The 21384-nt window shown below is 35.9% G+C and overlaps 1 protein-coding gene and 1 long non-coding RNA gene across 2 annotated transcripts in view; both read left to right on the top strand.

Annotated features, from left to right (window-relative positions):
* Nucleotides 1–21384, top strand: part of MYCBP2 (MYC binding protein 2) — a 267214-nt gene that overhangs the window by 75265 nt on the left and 170565 nt on the right. Inside the window, exons 12-17 of the mRNA XM_040266905.1 lie at nucleotides 343–547; nucleotides 1939–2103; nucleotides 5406–5564; nucleotides 13446–13650; nucleotides 17853–17998; nucleotides 18220–18321. Of these exons, the coding sequence (XP_040122839.1) occupies nucleotides 343–547; nucleotides 1939–2103; nucleotides 5406–5564; nucleotides 13446–13650; nucleotides 17853–17998; nucleotides 18220–18321 (982 nt within the window). The remainder of the gene's footprint in view (nucleotides 1–342; nucleotides 548–1938; nucleotides 2104–5405; nucleotides 5565–13445; nucleotides 13651–17852; nucleotides 17999–18219; nucleotides 18322–21384) is intronic.
* LOC120883027 lies at nucleotides 7389–8912 on the top strand. Its single transcript, XR_005725646.1, has 2 exons — nucleotides 7389–8668; nucleotides 8745–8912. It is a non-coding gene; the product is annotated as an uncharacterized LOC120883027 (long non-coding RNA).

The following is a 21384-nucleotide window of genomic DNA, read 5'->3' as shown; positions in this document are numbered from 1 at the left end:
ATTAAGATATATTACACTTTTGCCACCCGTAGAGCTATAGCCTGCTAGGCTCCTCTGTCCATGGTATTCTCCAGGCAAGAATACTGGAGTGGGTTGTCATTCCCTTACCCGGGCCTCTTCCTGACCCAGGGATAGAACCCACATCTCCTGTGTCTGCTGCGTTGCAAGCAGATTATTTACCACTGAGCCACCAGGGAAGCCCTAAAAAAATAAGAGTTTTTTGAATTCTTGTTTTTATTCTCCGTAAAGTAGGGAAGTTTTTTTCTGTCATGTGAAACCTGGTGTACTACTCCAAGAGGCACTGTAATTCCTGTTTTGTATTTTTTTTCTGCACATGTTAAGATATATTACACTGGCAAATACCAGAGTCTCGGAATCAAACAAGGTGGTCCTTCAGCAGGAAAATGGGTTGAGCTGCCAATTACGAAATCCCCAAAGATCGTGCACTTTTCCGTTGGACATGATGGCTCTCATGCCCTTTTAGTCGCAGAAGATGGAAGCATATTCTTCACAGGATCTGCCAGTAAAGGAGAGGATGGAGAGTCGAGTGAGTGGACTGTTCAGTAGAAGTGCTGGGGAATTTATTAACAAAGGGGATATCAGTTTAGCCGTCTCAAGTTAATAGATTTTATACCAAGGCGTATTCAGTCAGTGGTGGTGGTGTGTTCATTAAAGAACCGTGATTGCTGATTTCATACTAGAGTTCATATTCATGAATTTTTGTAGGCCTTATACATTGCATACATGGCTGTTCATCTGTTTTGTCTGCTGGTGTCATTTTTAAAAACTTATTTATTCCAGTATATTCTTCTAGGTAACCCCAAGGTTTTTAAAGAGTATGTATTTCACAATGAAGTAAACCTTATGTGAATTGTGTAATAGTATCAGTTATAAAACGCTGTTCTTGGTGTTATTTCATTATGATGAAATTCCCGAGCAATGAAAAATTAAACAATTTTCACTTATCTTTCCTATGCTTCTGTTGAGTCTTCCTCAAAGTGTCCTTTGTCTCTTTTTGTAACTTGTACATAGTACATTGTTGCAGTTGGGGTAGCATCTTAGGATTAGGTTTGAAGTCAACATCTAATGTAGATATCATGTGTAAATAAAAGTTACCCTGAAAAAATCATTTAAAATAGCCGTGAAGTATATTGCCATATCTCAGAAACTCAGCCCAGCCAGTTTTTCCTTCTAGGATGTGGAGGACATGATTCTTACTTTGCTTGACCACCAGATGACTTAGTTGCTGTATATATATATATATATATGTCACGTTACAAGAAAAAATACAGTGGTATTTTAATCCTAGAATTGTACTCAGCATAGCAATATGTTTTTATTCAGGAAGGCATACAAGAACTGGGATTAACTGAGGGAACAGAAATTTCCCATCTTTTGCTCATTTCAGGGATTTAGTTTTTGAGAGCAAAGGGTGCTTAAGTCATCTACATTTAAATGTATTTGCTCTCCCTCCATATGTACATTTCCCTTCCTTTCAGTCTCTGACTAGGAGTAAATACTTAATATGTGTTGAATGAATGAGAAGCTGGTTTTAAATACTTTGCAGGATCTCACAGAGGAATACATGTGAGATAGAGTTTGATTAAAAAGGGATTTAAAATAGATACAGATGACAGTGGAATGGTATTGATAATGTAAGTAGCTAATCTAGAGACTGGGCTCCCTAGAAGTTTGGTAGAAAATTGCTGTTTCTCTTTTGAAATTTCAGTGTACTACAAAGAAGAGGATCTGGTAGCAGATGAGGCTTTCAGATTGACTCATTTAATTGACATGTTAGGAAGCTCAGGCCTTTGTGAAAATAAATAAATCAAGTGTATGATAAATGCAAATGATAGGGTTTTTTCCTTGGGCTTTATATACAAATCATTATTTTTATTTGTAAATAGATGCCTTAAATATCTTTTTTCCTTTTTAAAGCTAAGAGCAGGCGACAATCAAAACCTTACAAGCCTAAGAAGATAATTAAGATGGAAGGAAAGATTGTGGTGTATACAGCCTGCAATAATGGAAGTAGTTCTGTTATTTCTAAAGATGGAGAGCTATACATGTTTGGAAAAGATGCCATTTACTCTGATAGTTCAAGTAAGTTTTTCACTATTTCACTTTTATGCACAGAAAGTCCTATACTACACCTTATGTATTGCAAAGATGTGTCTCGAAAAGTAATATTTGTAACATGTTTTCTCAACATTTTTCACATTTCTTTCCAAATACGGTATTTTGTTCTTCCTTCCTGTCTTACTGCTGAGAATACTGTCAGTAGTTCCCTGCAGAGCTAATCCTGGGAATTGCCTCCTGCAGCTCTGCCTTACGTGTTACTTTCTCTGAAAAGGTTTTCCTAGACTTTGTGAAATGCCCACGTGACATGTTCCTGGTCGTACCCTGGGGACATGGTTTTCATGTCTTAGCAGATTTATAACTGATGGATTATTTATCTCCCCCTGTTGTTAGGTAGTTAGAAAAAGCCTGAAAATGAACATGTTAGTCACTCAGTCGTGTCCGACTCTCTTGTGATCCCATGGACTGTGGCCTGCCAGGCTCGTCTGTCCATGGGATTCTCCAGGCAAGAATACTGGAGTGGGTTACCATGCCCTCCTCCGGGGAATCTTCCTGACCCAGGGATGAAACCCATGTCTCCTGCATTGCAGGTGGATTCTTCATCACTGAACCACCAGGGAAGCCGTTAGAGAAGGGCTGTCTCTCTCTCAATTACTGTTTATCCCCAGTGCAGTGTCTGGCACATGTAGTCTCAAGAATTACTTGAGTGGCTGACTGATAACTTTGGGTAATGAATATGAGGGACAAAACTAGCCAAAGAGTTTTACATTTATAAACTGTTATCTCGAAAACTTGTCATACTTGGTTGTTAGATTTTCTTTCTGGCGTTTAGAAACGAGTATAATGATTGTAGCAACCCGCCTGGAAAGGTTTTACATGAATTGAATATGTAAAGCCTATACATTTTTTTATAATAAGGAAATCAGGATTAATGAAGTTTCTGATTGTCTCATGCTGAGGAAATGACATGTATTGAACATTTATAACAGCCCGTTATCAAGTTGAAAACTGTGCTCAGGTGGTTTATGTGAGTTTAGTGTGGGAATATTTAGTCTCAGGCTCAGCTGTCAGAGTGAATCAAAATTTGAGGGTGGGCTTGTGTGTACCTTTTAAAAGTAATATTCAGTAAAATTCAGTTCAGTCACTCAGTTGTGTCCAACCCTTTGTGACCCCATGGACTGCAGCACGCCAGGCCTCCCTGCCCATCATCAACTCCCGGAGCCTACTCGAACTCATGTCTATTGAGTTGGTGATGCCATCCAACCATCTCATCCTTTGTTGTCCCCTTCTTCTCCCGCCTTCAATCTTTCCCAGCATCAGGGTCTTTTCAAATGAGTCATTTCTTCACATCAGGTGACCAAAGTATTGGTTTCAGCTTCAGCATCAGTCCTTCCAATGAATATTCAGGGCTGATTTCCTTTAGGATGGACTGGTTGGATCTTCTTGCAGTCCAAGGAAGTCTCAAGAGTCTTCTCCAACACCAAGTTCAAAAGCATCAATTCTTCGGCGCTCAGCTTTCTTTATAGTCCAACTCTCACATCATACATGATTACTGGAAAAACCATAGCTTTGACTAGACAGACCTTTGTTGGCAAAGTAGTGTCTCAGCTTTTTAATATGCTGTCTAGGTTGGTCATAACTTTTCTTCCAAGGAGCAAGCGTCTTTTAATTTCATGGCTGCTTGCTAAAATCCTCTTGGCTAAGGCTGATGGAAACTTTTGCATTTATTCAGCAAATATTTATTGAAAACTAACAATACATCAGGCATTAGTGGACCAGACAGACATGTCCCTTTCTTTTTGAGGCTCTGAGAGACAGAATGATGGTAAAGAACTAAAATGCTGCTCCTGCTGCTGCTAAGTCGCTTCAGTCATGTCCAACTCTGTGCGACCCCATAGATGGCAGCCTATCAGGCTCCACCATCCCTGAGATTCTCTAGGCAAGAACACTGGAGCAGGTTGCCATTTCCTTCTCCAATGCATGAAAGTGAAAAGTGAAAGTGAAGTTGCTTAGTCGTGTCCGACTCTTAGCAACTGTGTGGACTGAAGCCTACCAGGCTCCTCCGTCCATGGGATTTTCCAGGCAAGATTACTGGAGTGGGGTGCCATTGCCTTCTCCGAGAACTTAAATAGTAGAGATCTAATGGTTATGTATATAGACTCAGATCCTGGCATGACCACTTTTTATTTGGCTAACTAGCATAAGTTATGTAACTTTTCAGAGCTTTCCTTCTCATTTTTCTTCTGCCTGTAAAAGGAAGCTAATGATAATACCTGTTTCGTATGGTTCTTACAAAGTAATAGATAATTCTTATGAAATGCCTACAGCAGAGCCTGGCACATGTGAAGGCTCAAGACATGTCAGCTAGTACGATGAATAATAGTAATAAATACTATTTCTGTATATGTACATGTCTTTTTCAAGTATGCTGAAAACTAAAAATGGGAGTTTTTGAGGTATGCTTCATTAAAAGACCTAAGGTAGTGAAAGGGAAGGTCACCCTTGGGAAGTGATATCTAAGCTTCATAATATAGAATAGCTTTCCCAAAGTGTGATATGAGAATTGTTTTATTTGTAATTTAAGTAAAATAAATATTTCAGCTTTACAATGTTTTTATTTTAGTATATATTAGAAATACTCCACAATCTTTGAATTTTTACTGTTAATGCTACTGGATAAGGTTAAATGCTTTGGTCAAATTTAAAATTGATGTGAAAATATCAAGATAATATGGGTGGCACTTGGATATGACAAGTAGAATGATTGTAGTATATGAATAAGTGAAATTTAGGAGCTAGCTGTCTGTTGGGTTGTGGAAGAATACATTGTAGATTATAAAGGATTGAAAAAATAAGTGCTTTGGAAAATCTCACAGGTTTCTATAGAAACAATGTTATTTCAGAATACTCTGGTGTGTGTTTTACTCTGTTTTGCTGAGAAGGGTCAAAGCAAGTAAAGTACTTGGTTCAAAAACTCCTTTGTGGTCAGGTCAGGAAAGTTTGAAATCTAGTAACCCTCCTAAGCATTGTTGGAGGTGCTGCCACTGAGGGCTAGCATTCAGGAGAAGCAGGCCTGAGCTAATGCCAGAGTGAAGGTTTGTCCCAAGTCTGGATGAGAACATTTTAAGATTTTGAAACTTCATTACATATAAAACTAATTTATGGATACCCTGCCTATCTTTTGGCCACTATTTCCCATTTTGGGGTTATTTTATCCCAGAAATAAAAAGTTCTGCATTGCAGTGGTCATTTTACATTACTGATGATCTACTAGGCTCAGAAAGGCTTTTTAGTTGTTTCTTACCAAATTTGTTTCTTTCCTGTAGGTTTGGTAACAGATTTGAAGGGCCATTTTGTAACTCAGGTAGCTATGGGCAAAGCTCATACGTGTGTCTTAATGAAGAATGGGGAAGTTTGGACATTCGGGGTGAATAATAAAGGACAGTGTGGACGAGACACTGGTGCCATGAACCAAGGTGGAAAAGGTAGGTGGTTGGTGTGTGGGTATAAAGTTTTGTGTTGTCTTTTCAGCAGTTTTCCAGAACATTATGGTAAAGAACCTAACTTTGCAACCAAAGTGGCTTTTGATTTTATACTTTTAAATTATGAAAACTACTAAATTTCTTTATTTATTGGACAGTCTGTCACTCACTGGAATAATCAGTATATTTGAGGCTTCTGATTTCCGAGCAAATCAGCTTGTTTTACTTGTATGGTTTCCTTATTTTTATAACAAATGTAATACTTTTTTGATTTGGCGTTTTTAGTAACTGAATTATCCTAGAAAAGTGCATTTTTTGAAACTCTTTGTTATTAGGTCCTTTTATACCCCATGTTTCAATTATAACAATTTTTGGCAGCAGTGTATCTGCAAATATTATCTTCCTGTTTAATAGCAGGTACTACCTGTGATTTAATCAGTTCTTGACAACTAAGAGTTCTTCACAACTAAGAGTATCTGTAGGAATCCTTGACCCTTTACCAAGAGTGAAATTATAGGCGATCCTTATATAGTGTATCCTTTGCCCCAAGACTCAGGCTGTTGAAGGGGAATGAGAGGAGTTAGTCCTTTGCTGTGCTTATTGTGAATTTCTTGTTTGATTTTTGTGTGTTGGTTACAGTTGTGTCTACCTCATTCTTACTCTCAGTTTTTACTTCTAGCTACTATTGGTGTTGTCCTATAGTCTTCACTACAATTTCTGGTTTTCTCTTCCTAATTTTATATGGATGGAGAGTAGGGAATAGAGACATATTATTAGAATTAAGCACTGAGCTGTGTTTAAAGCACGAATGCATTTGAGGGTTAATATTTGTATAAATTAACAAAAACAAGTTTAATTCATTTGGGACCTTCTTGATGGCAGGCTCATCTGGATTTCAGGAGCCCTCTTATTTTTTTTCCTTATCTTGTTTATGGCCTTCCCTGGTGACTCAGATGGTAAAGAATCTGCCTGCAACGTGGGAGACCCATGTTCAGTCCCTGGGTCGGGAAGATCTTAAATGTGTATTTAAAATACTTTAATTTTTAAGAGAGCAAGTCTGCTAGAGCATATTGATATTAAAAAAGAGAGAAGAACAAAACACAGAAATTAATTATTCCTAAATGGATTTTTTCCCCTTCTTTCTGAACTAGTGAACCATAAATTTGGATAACACCTATTAGGCATAAAGGAGAGAAGCAGCTTAGTTTTCTATATGTTGTATAAATGTCAATTCAAGTTATATTTCATAAAGAGTTCTGAGCTGAACAACAGTGTTTCTTTATTATTCCTAAACTCTTTAATGAAATTTTGGAATATGTTTATACCTATGTCCTGAATTCTTAGAGTAAATTTTGTAATAACCAAAATGAAATTGTTATGTTGTTCTTGTTTTTTACTTAATATAAATTAAATCCACTCTGTTAGTAAGTAATACATAAGAAAGCAAACTGGTAGGGTAAGATCAATAATAAATACAGGTTGCAAAGAAAGGATTAAAAAATTTTTTCTTAAAAGACAGGAAAAGTATAGAAAATAATATTGCAGTATAAAAATTGTATCTACTGCATTTTATCATTTTTCAGTAAAAATATTTATGGATGAGATTATAGATCAGATTCAGGAGTCCCACGTTCCCCTTCTAAGACTTTATACTCCATGTCTACCCTGTATTAAGCATGATCATAACCTTGATTAATATCCTTTCAGTCATGTTCCTATATTTTTACTTGTTTTTACATATTTTATATATTACATGCTCATATACTATGCATAGAAAGATATTTTATAATGTGAATCTATTTATTATTTTTTTTTTAATCTCATCATTTTGTTTGAAATATGGCCACACTGGTACATATAGATCTAGATGACTCATGTTAATGGCTGTGTAATAAACCATACCACTAACATATCGCACTTTATCCATTCTCCTGCTGATAGTTTATTTCTAATTTTTCACTCTTGTAAATAATTTTAAAGCCTCCTTTATTCATGTTTCATGGCAAAAATGTGGGAGACTCTGCTCTGTATAACTTCTGTGTTGTACATTGCAGGTTCAGTGCTAGATTTTTCTTGAGAGAGGTTGTACCACTGTATATTCTTAGAAGTAAAGTCTCATTTTCCATATCACTCTAATAGTATCCACAGGCTGGTTTTGTTCTTTTGATGGCTCTGACAAGGTTTTTCATTGTAATTTTTTTTTTATATTGAAGTATAACATACGTTCAGAAAAATTTACGTAGAATAAGTACACATCTTGAATTGTCACAGAATGAACACATTCATATAATCAGCACCAAGATTAGGAAATGTTACCAGTACCCCAGGAAGCCCCCCTTCGTGTGCCTCTCCAGTTACTGTCTACCTCTCTACCTAACACTGTCATTTACTTTTGTATATATTTTGTATACACTATATAAATGGAATCATGTATTTATGAGCTCTTTTGTGTGTATTTCTTTCCATTCAAGTTTATGAGATTCTTCCATGTTGTTACCAGCTAGTTATAGATTGTTCGTTCTCACTGTTGTAGAGTATAACATTGTGTGACTATACTATAGTTTTAAAATCTTTTCTAGTGTTATGGACATTGAGATAGTTTATAGTTTGAGTTATGTTAGGGTTGCTGTGAACATTCTAGTAAATGTTGGTGAAAATATGAGTCCCCTTTTATTTTATATTTAACTAGGAGTATAATTGCTGATTTTCTCTTGTAATTTACATTCCCTTGATATTAATAATGAGTTAGATTCTCTTCAAACTTTTCTTATTTGCCTGTCTTTTTCTTCATTGATTTGTAGGAATATTTTGTATATTTATTGTGTGCATTGGAAATATCTTTAACCAACCTGTGGCTTATCATCTACGTTTTTTTATGGTTTCATTTGTTGTATTTAATTTTTAAATATTGATGACAAGTTCTTCATTATTTTTGTTTATATATTTTTGCTTTATATAGTCAGATCGGGACCTTTGTCTACCGTATGAATTAGAATCAGTGTTTTTACTTGTCACTGTGATTGAGATTGCTTTGAATTTAGAGATTGATTTGAGCATGATGGTTATAGTACTGCTGGGGTGATTAAATAAGGAATATACATGTAGAGGTGATTCATGGGGTCGCAAAGAGTCGGACACGACTGAGCGACTGAACTGAACTGAACTGAACTGATACACGTAGAGCCGAGTACAAGTAAATGCTCAACGTATTTTAGTTATTGTTGTTAAAAGTATGGCACATGACTTCCTAAGGATTGCTTTATTCTAACTCTTGACGTAGTTATTCAGTCTTGGTCATCTAATTTCTCAACCTGTACATAGCTTAGAAGTGGCAAAAATTAAAAAAAAAAAGATTACATATCCTGTGAGTTCATTTTTTGATTAGACAGACCTGTACCACATCTAAGTGTAAGTGATCAGAGAATAAGGTGGACTGAGAATAAGAGATAAAGTGAATAAGATATAACCTTGTGTTTGAGAATCTAGGTCTGCTCGGAAAGACAAACATAAAAAATAATTCTTTGATTCCCACAGATTTGCTCTTTCATTTTATGGTCTTGTAGCACTTTATGTTCTTCACAATTCTGTCATAGTTCTATATTTATACTTTTCAGTATGGTTATTTGATTAATGTCTGTTTTTCTTACTAGCTTTCAAACTTTATAATTGTCACTTATTATCATAGTCCTCCATGTCTAGAGCAGAGATTTGAAAACCGTAATCTGATGCCTTAACTTCTCAGTGGCCTGTTTCTGTATGGCCCTTCAAACTAAGAATGTATATTACATTTATAAAAGGATATTTTTTTTAACTAAACCATGCCGTGTAGAGCCACCCAAGACAGACAGGTCATGGTGGAGAGTTATGACAAAATGAGGTCCACTGGAGAAGGGAATGGCAAACCACTTCATTATTCTTGCCTTGAGAACCCCATGAACAGGATGAAAAGGCAAAAAAGATATGATACTGTAAGATGAACTCGCCAGGTCATAGGTGCCTAATATGCTACTGGAGAACAGTGGAGGCATAATTCCAGAAAGAGTGAAGAGATGGAACCAAAGCAAAAACAGTGCTGAGTTGTGGGTATGATTGGTGATGGAACTAAAGTCTGATGCTGTAAAGAACAGTATTGCAGGGGAACCTGGAATGTTAGGTCCATGAATCAAGGTACAGTGGAAGTGGTCAGACAGGAGTTAGTAAGAGTGAACATTGACATTTTAGAAATCAGTGAACTAAAATGGATTAGAATGGGCGAATTTAATTCAGATGACCATTGTATCTACTACTGTGGGCAAGAATCCCTTAGAAGAAGTAGAGTAGCCCTCATAGTCAACAGAAGAGTTTGAAATGCAGTACTTGGGTGCAATCTCAAAAACAACAGAATGATCTCTATTCATTTCCAAGGCAAACCATTCAGTATCACAGTAATCCAAGTCTATGCCCCAAACAGTAATGCCAAAGAACCTGAAATTGAACGGTTCTATGAAGACCTACAGACCTTCTAGAAATAACAGCAAAAAAAGATGTCCTTTTCATCATAGTGGACTGGAATGCGAAAGTAAGTAGTCAAGAGATAACTGGAGTAACAGGCAAGTTTGACCTTTGAGTACAAAATGAAGCAGGGAAAAGGCTAACAGTTTTGCCAAGAGAAAACACTGGTCATAGCAAACACCCTCTTGCAACAACACAAGAGAAGACTCTACACATGGACATCACCAGATGGTCAATACCGAAATCAGATTGATTATATTCTTTGCAGTTGAAGATGGAGAAGCTCTATACAGTCAGCAAAACAAAATCGGGAGCTATCTGTGACTCAGATCATGAACTCCTTGCAAAATTCAAACTTAAACTGAAGAAAGTAGGGAAAACCACTGGACCATTCAGGTATGACCTAAATCAAATCCCTTATGATTATACAGTGAAAGTGACAGATAGATTCAAGGGATTAAATCTGATAGACAGAGTGCCTGATGAACTATGGACGGAGGTTCTTGACATTGTCTAGGAGGTGGTGATCAAACCCATCCCCGAGAAAAAGAAATGCGAAAAGGCAAAATGGTTGTCTGAGGAGGCCTTACAAATAGCGGAGAAAAGAAGAGAAGGAAAAGGCAAAGGAAAAAGGAAAGATATACCCATCTGAATGCAGAGTTCCAAAGAATAGCAAGGAGAGATAAGAAAGCTTTCCTCAGTGATCAATGCAAAGAAATAGGGGAAAACAACAGAATGGGAAAGACTAGCGATCTCTTCAAGAAAATTAGAGATACCAAGGGAGCATTTCATGCAAAGATGGGCTCAATAAAGGACAGAAATGGTATGGACCTAATAGAAGCAGAAGATATTAAGAAGAGGTGGCAAGAATACACAGAGAAACTATACAAAAAAGATCTTCATGACCCAGACAACTACGATGGTGTGGTCACCCGCCTAAAGCCAGACATCCTGGAATGCGAAGTCAAGTGGACCTTAGAAAACATCACTATGAACAAAGCTAGTGGAGGTGATGGATTTCCAGGTGAGCTACTTCAAATCCTAAAAGATAAGGCTGTGAAAGTGCTGCATTCAATATGTCAGCAAATTTGGAAAACTCAGCAGTGGCCACAGGACTAGAAAAGGTCAGTTTTCATTCCAATCCCAAAGAAAGGCAGTGCCAAAGAATGTTCAAACTACCACACAAAGGTACTCATCTCACATGCTAGTAAAGTAATGCTCAAGATTCTCCAAACCAGCCTTCAACTGTATGTGAACCAAAAACTTCAAGAGGTTCAAGCTGAATTTAGAAAAGGCAGAGGAACCAGAGGTCAAATTGCCAACTTCCATTGGATCATAGAAAAAGCAAGAAAATTCCAGAAAAATATCTACTTCTACTTTATTGACTATGCCAAAGTCTTTGTGTGGATCACAACAAACTGTGGAAAATTCTGAAAGAGATGTGTATACGAGACAACCTTACCTGCCTCCTGAGAAATCTGTATGCAGGTCAAGAAGCAACAGTTAGAACTGGACATGGAACAACAGACTGTTTCCAAATTGGAAAGGGGTATGTCACCCTGCTTATTTAACTTATATGCAGAGTATACTGGGAAGGATGACTCACAAGCTGGGATCAAAATTGCTGGGAGAAATATCAGTAACCTCAAATATGCAAATGACGCCACCCTTATGGCAGAAAATGAAGAGGAATTAAAGAGCATCTTGATGAAGGTGAAAAGAGGAGAGTGAAAAGGTTGGCTTAAAGCTCAGTGTTCAAAAAACTAAGATCATGACATCCGGTGCCATCACTTCACGGCAAATAGATGGGGGGAACAATGGAAATAGTGACAGACTTTATTTTCTTGGGCTCCAAAATCACTGTAGATGATGACTGCATTCATGAAATTAAAAGATGCTTGCTCCTTGGAAGAAAAGCTATAATGAACCTAGACAGTATACTAAAAAGCAGAGACATTACTTTGCTGACAAAGGTCCTTCTAGTCAAGGCTATGGTTTTTCCAGTGGTCATGTATGGATGTGAGAGTTGGACTATAAAGAAAGTTGAGTGCCGAAGAATTGATGCTTTTGAACTTGGTGTTGGAGAAGACTCTTGAGAGTCCGTTGGACAGCAAGGAGATCCAACCAGTCCATCCTAAAGGAAATCAGTCCTGAAAGTACATTGGAAGGACTGATGTTGAAGCTGAAACTCCAATACATTGCCCACCTCATGTGAAGAACTGGCTCATTTGAAAAGACCATGATGCTGGGTAAGATTGAAGGCAGGAAGAGAAGGGGATGACAGAGGATGAGATGATTGGATGGCATCACCAGCTTGATGGACATGAGTTTGAGTAAGCTCCAGAAGTTGGTGATGGACTTGGAAGACTGGTGTGCTCCAGTCCATGGGGTTGTAAAAGTTGAAAAAGAGTTGAAAAAGACTGAGCGACTTAATTGATTTTTGTAGAAGAGTGACATAGACTTATGTAGTCCCCAAAGCCTAAATTATTTCCAACCTAGCCCTTTACAAAAAGTTAGTTGATTCTGCCATAAAGTAATGTCTGGGGCATAGTTGGTATTTAAAAAAATATTTGAATGAATTCTAACACAAGTAAGCTTTAAGTGAGATATTTACAGGCTTTGAAGAGATAATGACTTACACGGAAAAAATTGCAAGTGTTTTCATAGGAAATGACCTTGGAGCTGAGTTTTTGAGATAGGAAGAGGCATCTGATAAATAAGATATAGAGATACAGGTAGAGCAAAGATGAACAAAGGCCCTGAACCTGTGAAAGGGCACAGGATGTTCAGAAAGCACTGGGAATTTGAATTCAGGTGGAATGTAATTTGTATAGAGGGAAAGAGCTTGAAGGAAGTTGGGAGCAGTTTTGTGACTGACTCTAACTTGCTAAGCAGTTTTGTTCCTTTGAAGACCTTGGAAAGGCATTAGAGGTTTGTAGTTTGTGAAGTCATAGGGTCAAATATATATTCTAAGAAGCTGATTTCTAGCAATGAGAGGATATTGATTGACTCTAGCAGTGAGTGAAGGAGGTCTTGGCTTAGAATGTGGTTAGGATACTTTCTTTGGTCTGTTGAATGAAAGTATTGTTGGTGAGGATGGACAAGAGGGACTAAAATCAGAAAAAAATTAGAATTAACGAATGATAGATAATTCCAGTTAAGAAATCCTCCTGTCATCACTGCCTCTTTTTGCAGAAAGGAAATGAAGAGAGCATTTATTGGTGGTTCCTAAATTAAATGTTATTTTTGTTGTTGTTATATTTTAGCATACCTTTGTATATTCACTTGGATTAGTTTGTGTTATGTATTTTTTTTTAATGGGGAAGTAAAATTACCAGTTTTTTAGACAAGGGAATAATCTAGATGAGAATGATAGACTGATCTTTTACATAGGGTTTGGAGTTGAAAATATGGCCACCGCAATGGATGAGGACCTGGAAGAGGAGCTGGATGAGAAGGACGAGAAGTCGATGATGTGCCCTCCCGGCATGCACAAGTGGAAGCTGGAGCAGTGCATGGTGTGCACCGTGTGCGGAGACTGCACGGGCTACGGGGCCAGCTGCGTCAGCAGCGGGCGTCCAGACAGAGTCCCTGGAGGGTAAGAGGGTGCGCAGTTCTCGAGAGAGAGAGTAATGGCGGAAAATATGCCGAACCCTTGTTCACAGCTACGCTCGAGTGTATTCTGTTGTGTTGTTTCTTACAAAGCATATTGGCAGACACCTATAATTATTATATTTATTTTCTATTGTAATAATTTCTAAGTCATTCTTATTTTATTTAAGGTGCTTCTCTTTCATTTAATTTGTTTAAACCTTTATTATTTACCCCCCCAAGTCCTCAGTTCATTTTGTTACTTAAATTTTTATTTCACAAAAAAATATAGAGTTTTTTTTATATATTGATGAATCTGTTTTTATGGAGTGTATCCCCAGGACTATTATTGTTCGTTTAAAAAGTATTGGTTTGTTTTGTTTTTGATGGTGGTTTTCGTTTTGTTTTATTTATTTTAATTGGAAGCTAATTACAATATTGTGGTGGTTTTGGCCATACATTGGCATGAATCAGCCATGGGTGTACATGTGACCTACCAAACTGAAGCCCCCTCCCACCTTCCTCCCCAGCCCCATCCCTCTGGGTTGTACCAGAGCACCAGCTTTGAGTGCCTGCTTCATGCATCGAACTTCTACTGGTCATCTGTTTTACATATGATAATATACATGTTTCAGTGCTATTCTCTCATATGGTCCCAACCCTTGCCTTTTTTCACATAGTCCAAAAGTCTGTTCTTTACATCTGTGTCTCTTTTGCTGTCTTGCATATAGGGTTGTTGTTACCGTCTTTCTAAATTCCATATATATGTGTTAATATACTGTATTGGTGTTTCTGACTTACTTCACTCTGTATAATAGGCTCCAGTTTCATCCACCTCATTAGAACTGACTCAGATGCATTCTTTTTTATAGCTGAGTAATATTCCATTGTGTATGTGTACCACAACTTCCTTATCCATTCATCTGCCAGTGGACATCTAGGTGGCTTCCATGTCCTAGCTATTGTAGAGAGTGCTGCAGTGAACATTGGGGTTCATGTGTCTCTTTCAGTTCTGGTTACCTTGCTGGTTATTTCTTTAAAAAGATGAATGGTTTCTGCTTTCACTAATAGCAGAAGAAGGCACACTTTTGAAATACTGCCATAGTGGCTCATATAATTGTTTAATGTTGTCAGCTCAGTGGATGTAAAGTGATATCACATCATTATTTTCATTAATATTTCCATGACTCACATTTCTCCTGGCTTTTTAAATATACTCTTCTGTGAGTTTTTTCTTTAAAGTCTTTGCCTGTGTTAACAATTGGAAGGTGTTCTGTGAATATTCTTAGTATTAACCATTTTCTGTTTTCTCTGCACATGTTTTCCAATTTACTGATGATCATTTAGCTTACTTAGCCTATGATAGATTCTATTATTCAGAAGCATTTAAACATTTTTTATAAGCAAATATGTTTTTCTTTGAAATTTTTGAATTTTCTATCTAGACTAGAAAGGTGCCTCAATTTCTAGTTGATTCTATGATACCTTAAATATTATTCTAAAACCTGTTTTATTTCCTCAGATTTTAATGTCAATAGAAATGGTTTTGTTGTGGGGTAGATATCCAACTTTATTTTCTTACATATTATGTAGTCAATTGTACAGTCATTACATTTGAATTGGCTACCAGATTTATCATTTATTATATTTCCTTATATATCATAATCTATTTCCTCGGACTCTATTGTTTATCAATCCAGTCTTATGCTAATATTAAGTGGTTTATATTTTGTATAGTAAAGTTAGCTTCTCTCTCAGTGTCTTTTTTATCATTTGGGGGACTATTCTTAGATAATTAATTAAAATATAACTTTAATTGAAGTTATTACCAACTCAATGGGCTAAACTCTGGGAGTTGGTGATGGACAGGGAGGCCTGGCAGGCTGCAGTCCATGGGGTTGCAAAGAGTCGGACATGACTGAGTGACTGAACTGAACTGAATTGATTAGTTTTAGAATTGATTTTTATGATATTAAATAATTCCATTCAGTAACATGATGTGTTTTTCTACTTATTCAGATTTTATTTTAATTTTAATTGGAATATAGTTGATTTATAATGTTTTGTGAGTTTCAAGTATACAGCAAAGTGAATCTGTTATACACATATCCACTCCTTTTTAGTTTCTCTTTTCATATAGGCTTTTAGAGTATTGAGTTCCCTATACAGTAGGTGCTTATTAGTTAGTTATCTGTTTTATATGTAGTAGTATGTATGTGTCAATCCTAATATTCTAATTTATCTTTAAATAAATTAGAAGATTTATCTTTAAATAAAATTTATCTTAAAATTAAATAAATTTATCTAATTTATCTCTTCTCCTTACCCCCCAATAAGTTTATTTTCTGTATTTATAATTCTATTTCTGTTTTGTAGATAAGTTCATTTGTAGCCTTTTTTTTTAGATTCCACATAAAATTGATATCATATATTTATCTTTCTCTGACTTAAACTATTATTTTAAAACAGGTCATGAATTTCTTTAATGCATGGATCTCTGCCTTCATTTGTAGTCTTTTTCTAAGACTTCTTTATGGCCAAATATCTATTAATTTGTGTTGAATATGAGTTTTTTCTGTGTGGAATTATCAAAGATCATACTGAATACTAAATTAGTGGCATATAGTTTTCTGTTTAATTAATAAACTGTTTCAACTTTAGAAGTTCTAGAAACTGTCACTTCTAAAGTTGCATTATGCTTGTTATATTTATCCTTTTCATTCTTGTTAGGTCTCCCCACTCCCCCTCCCCCAGGATTCTGTTGTATTATCATTTTAAAGTTATTATGTGGATTTGTCAGAATCAGAATGCAGTTTTCCCCTAAAATGTTGGATAGAATTTTGAGTTGTTTATAGCTAAAACAATGGGATATCCTTTGGGAGATGAAATTAATTATCATGCATCTTTGTATTATGATAGATCTTATCTTTCTAAGATCAGATTATCTATGATAATTAGCCAACTTTGGGAAGTAGGGGGAATCTTTTGAAGAAAAACTCAGTGAGACCAGCCGCTTCTTGATCTCTGGCTTCCTTATTTGACACCTTGTTAGTACTTAGGTGCTTCTTCCCAAATAATGTCTGGATTTCCTATGAGTATATTTCTGGGTTTATAACTTGGCCTAACATAGCTAATTAGATCATGTGTGTATAATAGGCTGTTTCTTTTAGGCTACTGGAATATTACGATTTTTAAAGAATAAATTTTCTTTGCATTTTTAGCCTGTGTTAAAAAATACTTTGGCTTTCTTTGTTAAAGGATAATATTTCTTCTAGAAAATTGTATGTTTGGGTCTGTTTACTCTATTTAAACCCTTAACTTGTTTATTTTAAAATTTAATTTGGATAAAAGAAAGATTATGTGTTTTTTTCTTTTTTAGTTGAGATTGAAATTTAGCTTTCTGGATTTCTCCCAAGCTATATTTCCATTTAAAATTAGGTGTTCCCAATCTCTGAACCTAAGCCGTTGATAAATATCATAAATTAACTTCTGAATTCTTTGGTCCTTCTTGAAGTTAATTCTTATTCTTTATATACTTTTTCCCAGAGATATACTGTCAGTTTCCAATAATTTTTTATAGATTTAAATGGACAGTATCTAACCACATCCAATGATTTCTTTATTAGTGAAGCGGAAATAAATATATGAATAACGTTAGCCTAGGAATAAACATGCAGAAAACTGCTATTACAAATGACTTCAGATATTACAAAATATTTGTAATGTTTGTGAAAGGAGAGAATGGCAGATGATGGCGTGTAAAGGAAAGGAAGGGGTAAGGAGACAGAATGCATGAACCTGGCAGGCTGAGCTCACTCCCTGAAGTCTGCCCACACTTCCTGTAACTTGTCTGGGAAATAGCAATGTTGTTTATTTGCTGTCCGTTTAGTACTAAAGCTGCTGGTGCCTCACTAACTATGAAAGCTTCTAAAAGACTGTTAATAGAAGCTTTGAAGACAGCAGAATCCATTTGTATTTTCTGTAGAAATATACTCATTATGCCTATTAGGTGTTTTTAGTATATCGATTCGTACCTTTTAATTATTCACCTATTCATACCTTTTCTTTAAAATTGACAAATTCTGGTCTTCTGAAGGGGTAATTGCATTGCAGACTCATTTAAGCTAATCTTAAAAATGCAGAAAAGATGTTATGGAGTTTTAAAGAAAGAGAAGGACTCCTGCTAATAATTAATTTATTTGTTTTTAGGATCTGTGGTTGTGGTTCTGGCGAATCTGGCTGTGCTGTATGTGGATGTTGCAAGGCTTGTGCGAGAGAATTGGATGGTCAAGAGGCAAGACAAAGAGGAATTCTTGACGCAGTGAAAGAGATGATTCCTTTAGATCTTCTGTTAGGTAGTAATTCTGATAGTTTAAACGATTTCTTGTAGACATGTTAAAAAACTAAGGTAATAGTTAATTATGCAATGTTTGGTAACTGACAATTTGTCATTGACAATTCTTGCAGTAAAAATCATTTGTGTTTTAGACAATGTTTTTGTTGGCTTATTCTCTTGAATTTCATTTAGTTCTGTCGTATCTATTATAAAACTAACTGATTGATTGTCATCATCCAGCTGTCCCAGTGCCCGGGGTTAACATTGAAGAACACCTTCAGTTACGCCAAGAAGAAAAACGGCAACGTGTAATCAGGAGACACAGATTAGATGAAGGAAGAGGTAAGATGTAGCTGCAGAGAAAATATGTATGAAAATCCATTTTCTTACACTGAGACTACTTAGAAGTTTATGAAATAGGCTGATTTGGTACGAAATTAAAATCAGTAACATTCTAGAAACTTATGAAAGTAATGTGAAAATATTTCAGGTATTTACAGTTGTGCTAATACATACATTTATTTCATTAGTGTGTCTGTCGCTAAGAATTGTGCCATATGACAAGCATCAAAAACTATTATCAATGGCAACCTTTAGGAAAAAAAAAAAACAAATTCTAGGCACTCTCCTTCACCCATATTTAGACATATCTACTTAACTTTGAATGCCAAATTAGTTTAGTATTTTAAGTTTTGCTTTCTTACTCATTTACAGTCATTATCATTTGGGCATGGTCTTACCACTCTTCCTTCCAGTTTAGTGCATAAGTACGCTTTTATGTATCTTTCTGGAAAAAAGTTTATTCTGGTTATGTACAAGAAGGGTAAGTTAGATGGTCTGCACGTTTTAATTGCAAAGATAGATATATTATTTATTTTTTCCCTATTGTTCTTGACCATTTCTCAGCCTGAAAAGTACATTTAACAGTGATTATAAATATTTTATTATATTTCCAACAAGCAGAGGTAAATATAAGTATTACTAAAGTTATTGTTGTCCAATAGATTCTTTTCTTTGCAGAATTAAGACATATTGTTACAAAGGTCTGTGATTTTATTTCTCTGCTAGGTAAAATCTTAATTAGAAATATTTAGTGATATGTATATTTTAATATTTATTAGAATGGCATGATATTTGATACAGGAGATAAAACCTTTTACTCATTGAACCATCATTACAGACTTTTTAGGCATTCCATTTTTATAATATAAAAGGGAGTAAGTATAAAATGTGTAGTATACATAGTAAATTCTTTTTAATAAAAACTCAGGTCATAAAACATCTGCTTAGAACTTGAAAATTGTTCTTTATAGTATCTAATAAGCAATGTTGAGGAATTGATACAGTGAATATTTGCTGTTAGTTTGGCTTTGTTTACATAAAGTCATTGCCTTTAAATGATATTTTAATGAGATTAATGTAAATATATATTGTTATTTATATTATATAAATGTATGGGAAAATTGCATATTAAATGTTTTGTAGAGAGTGTGGTAAAATTTAAGTTCTGATGCATAGTAATTAAGTAATAATTCCTTTTATATTGATAATATGATTTACTCAAGGTTAAGTATCAGTGATGGATTTACTACCTGTTTTTTCTTTTTTCTGGAGATATTAGCTTGAATCATACCTACACACCTACAAAAATCACCTACAAAACCCCCACTTTCCTATGTTTCAACCTAAGTATAGCAAATCCTTTTGATGACATTTAATTATTTGCCTAATGTGTATCTTAGTAAAATTTTACCTTCCTCTGTCAAAAGATATTCTCTTGGTACAGTATATTTCTGTATATCAGAAGCAATAAAAGAATATTGATTATGCACTGGTTATTCAACAAAACTTTGTGATTGCAGAATGTTCTTTTGCATATATTTTAAGATGTATCACAGACCTTTAAAACATATATACTCTTTCAAGTTTAAAAAAACTCCTTTATTAAATATTTATGGAAATTAGATTATTGTATCTGTGCTTTAACAAGCTTTCCAGGTGATTCTGAGGGTGCTGGAGTATGAGAACCGCTACTCTAGGGCGGTAATGTTCAGAATTTGTTCCATGGATCTTCACTCTCAGAATCAACTTGGGCCTCATGCTTTCTGCCTGCCTGAGGGTCTCCAATACAGATTTGAGTCACATGCCCAGCATTCTAGAATTCCTGTTTGGTACATTGCTAGTGAGGATTGTTAGTCTTGTTTTGTCCTCATGAGGAACAGGAACGTCAAATAAATTTTTAGTGCTCCACCTGCCACACATATAGTTGTCAGCAGCCCGCATCAATGCCCCCTGCCCCGCCACCTTGGCTTCCACTTGATGCTCTTTAGATAACTAAAAGCAGTCTGTTGGTAATTAGGCTTGTTAGTAGTTGGTTTTGCTGCTGCTAAGTTGCTTCAGTCGTGTCCGACTCTGTGCGACCCCATAGATGGCAGCCCACCAGGCTCCCCCGTCCCTGGGATTCTCCAGGCAAGAACACTGAAGTGGGTTGCCATTTCCTTCTCCAGTGCATGAAAGGGAAAAGTGAAAGTGAAGTCGCTCAGTCGTGTCCGACTCTTAGCGACCCCATGGACTGCAGCCCACCAGGCTCCTCCATCCATGGGATTTTCCAGGCAAGAGGACTGGAGTGGGGTGCCATAGCCTTCTCCAGTAGTTGACTTTACCTATCTTTAAATTTCAGGCTTTTGGGATTAGATTAAGTTAAATTATTTTACTTGATTTACCTATCTCATCCTGTTTACCAAGTTTTTGTTAGCTGTTTTGAAGTTGATCAAAATTTTTGGACCTAGCTCTAGTATTAAAGCCTTACTTATTTACCTCAGGCCTGTTGATGTGTTTTAGCTGTTGTTTATGATACAAACTCTTCTGTTGCTATTATTGAAACCCCCAAAAGCAGTGTGGTCACTACTTTTTGATAAAGTTGGAACTTTGTCTTTAATTGTTTTTATGCTATTATTCTTCCAGGTAATTCTTTTCTTATATATATATTCTTAGGTACTGATAGTATTCATTTACAGATTTTATAATCTGTAAATTTTGAGTCTGTGTTTTAGATGAGACAGAGTTGATTGATATATAAGTCTCTGAGACTAGTTTAACAAGTGGAGTGCTTGTTCAGTTTGATTTTTAGTAGAACTCTTACGTCATCAGGTCTCCTGGGTGATTATATGAGTGCTCTTGTCTTTATATTCCTTCTCAGCACTCTGTTGTAAGGAAAGCTATGCTCAAATAATGCTGTCTACTTTTCCTTCTTTCTTCCCCCCCGCCAAATGTCAAATTAAAGTTTCATAATTGTGAACTGTTCATAAATATGTTACGTCCTTTGCCTGGGACAGTCCTATTTTATGCCTCCTGTTTGCCTGGGACAGTCCTATTTTATGCCTCCTGTTTGCCTGGGACAGTCCT

This window comes from Oryx dammah, unplaced genomic scaffold (assembly GCF_014754425.2).
Source record: "Oryx dammah isolate SB20612 unplaced genomic scaffold, SCBI_Odam_1.1 HiC_scaffold_24, whole genome shotgun sequence".
Classification (NCBI taxonomy): Eukaryota; Metazoa; Chordata; class Mammalia; order Artiodactyla; family Bovidae; genus Oryx; species Oryx dammah.
Note: the sequence above shows the minus strand (reverse complement) of the source record. Positions and strands in the feature narration are given on the sequence as shown.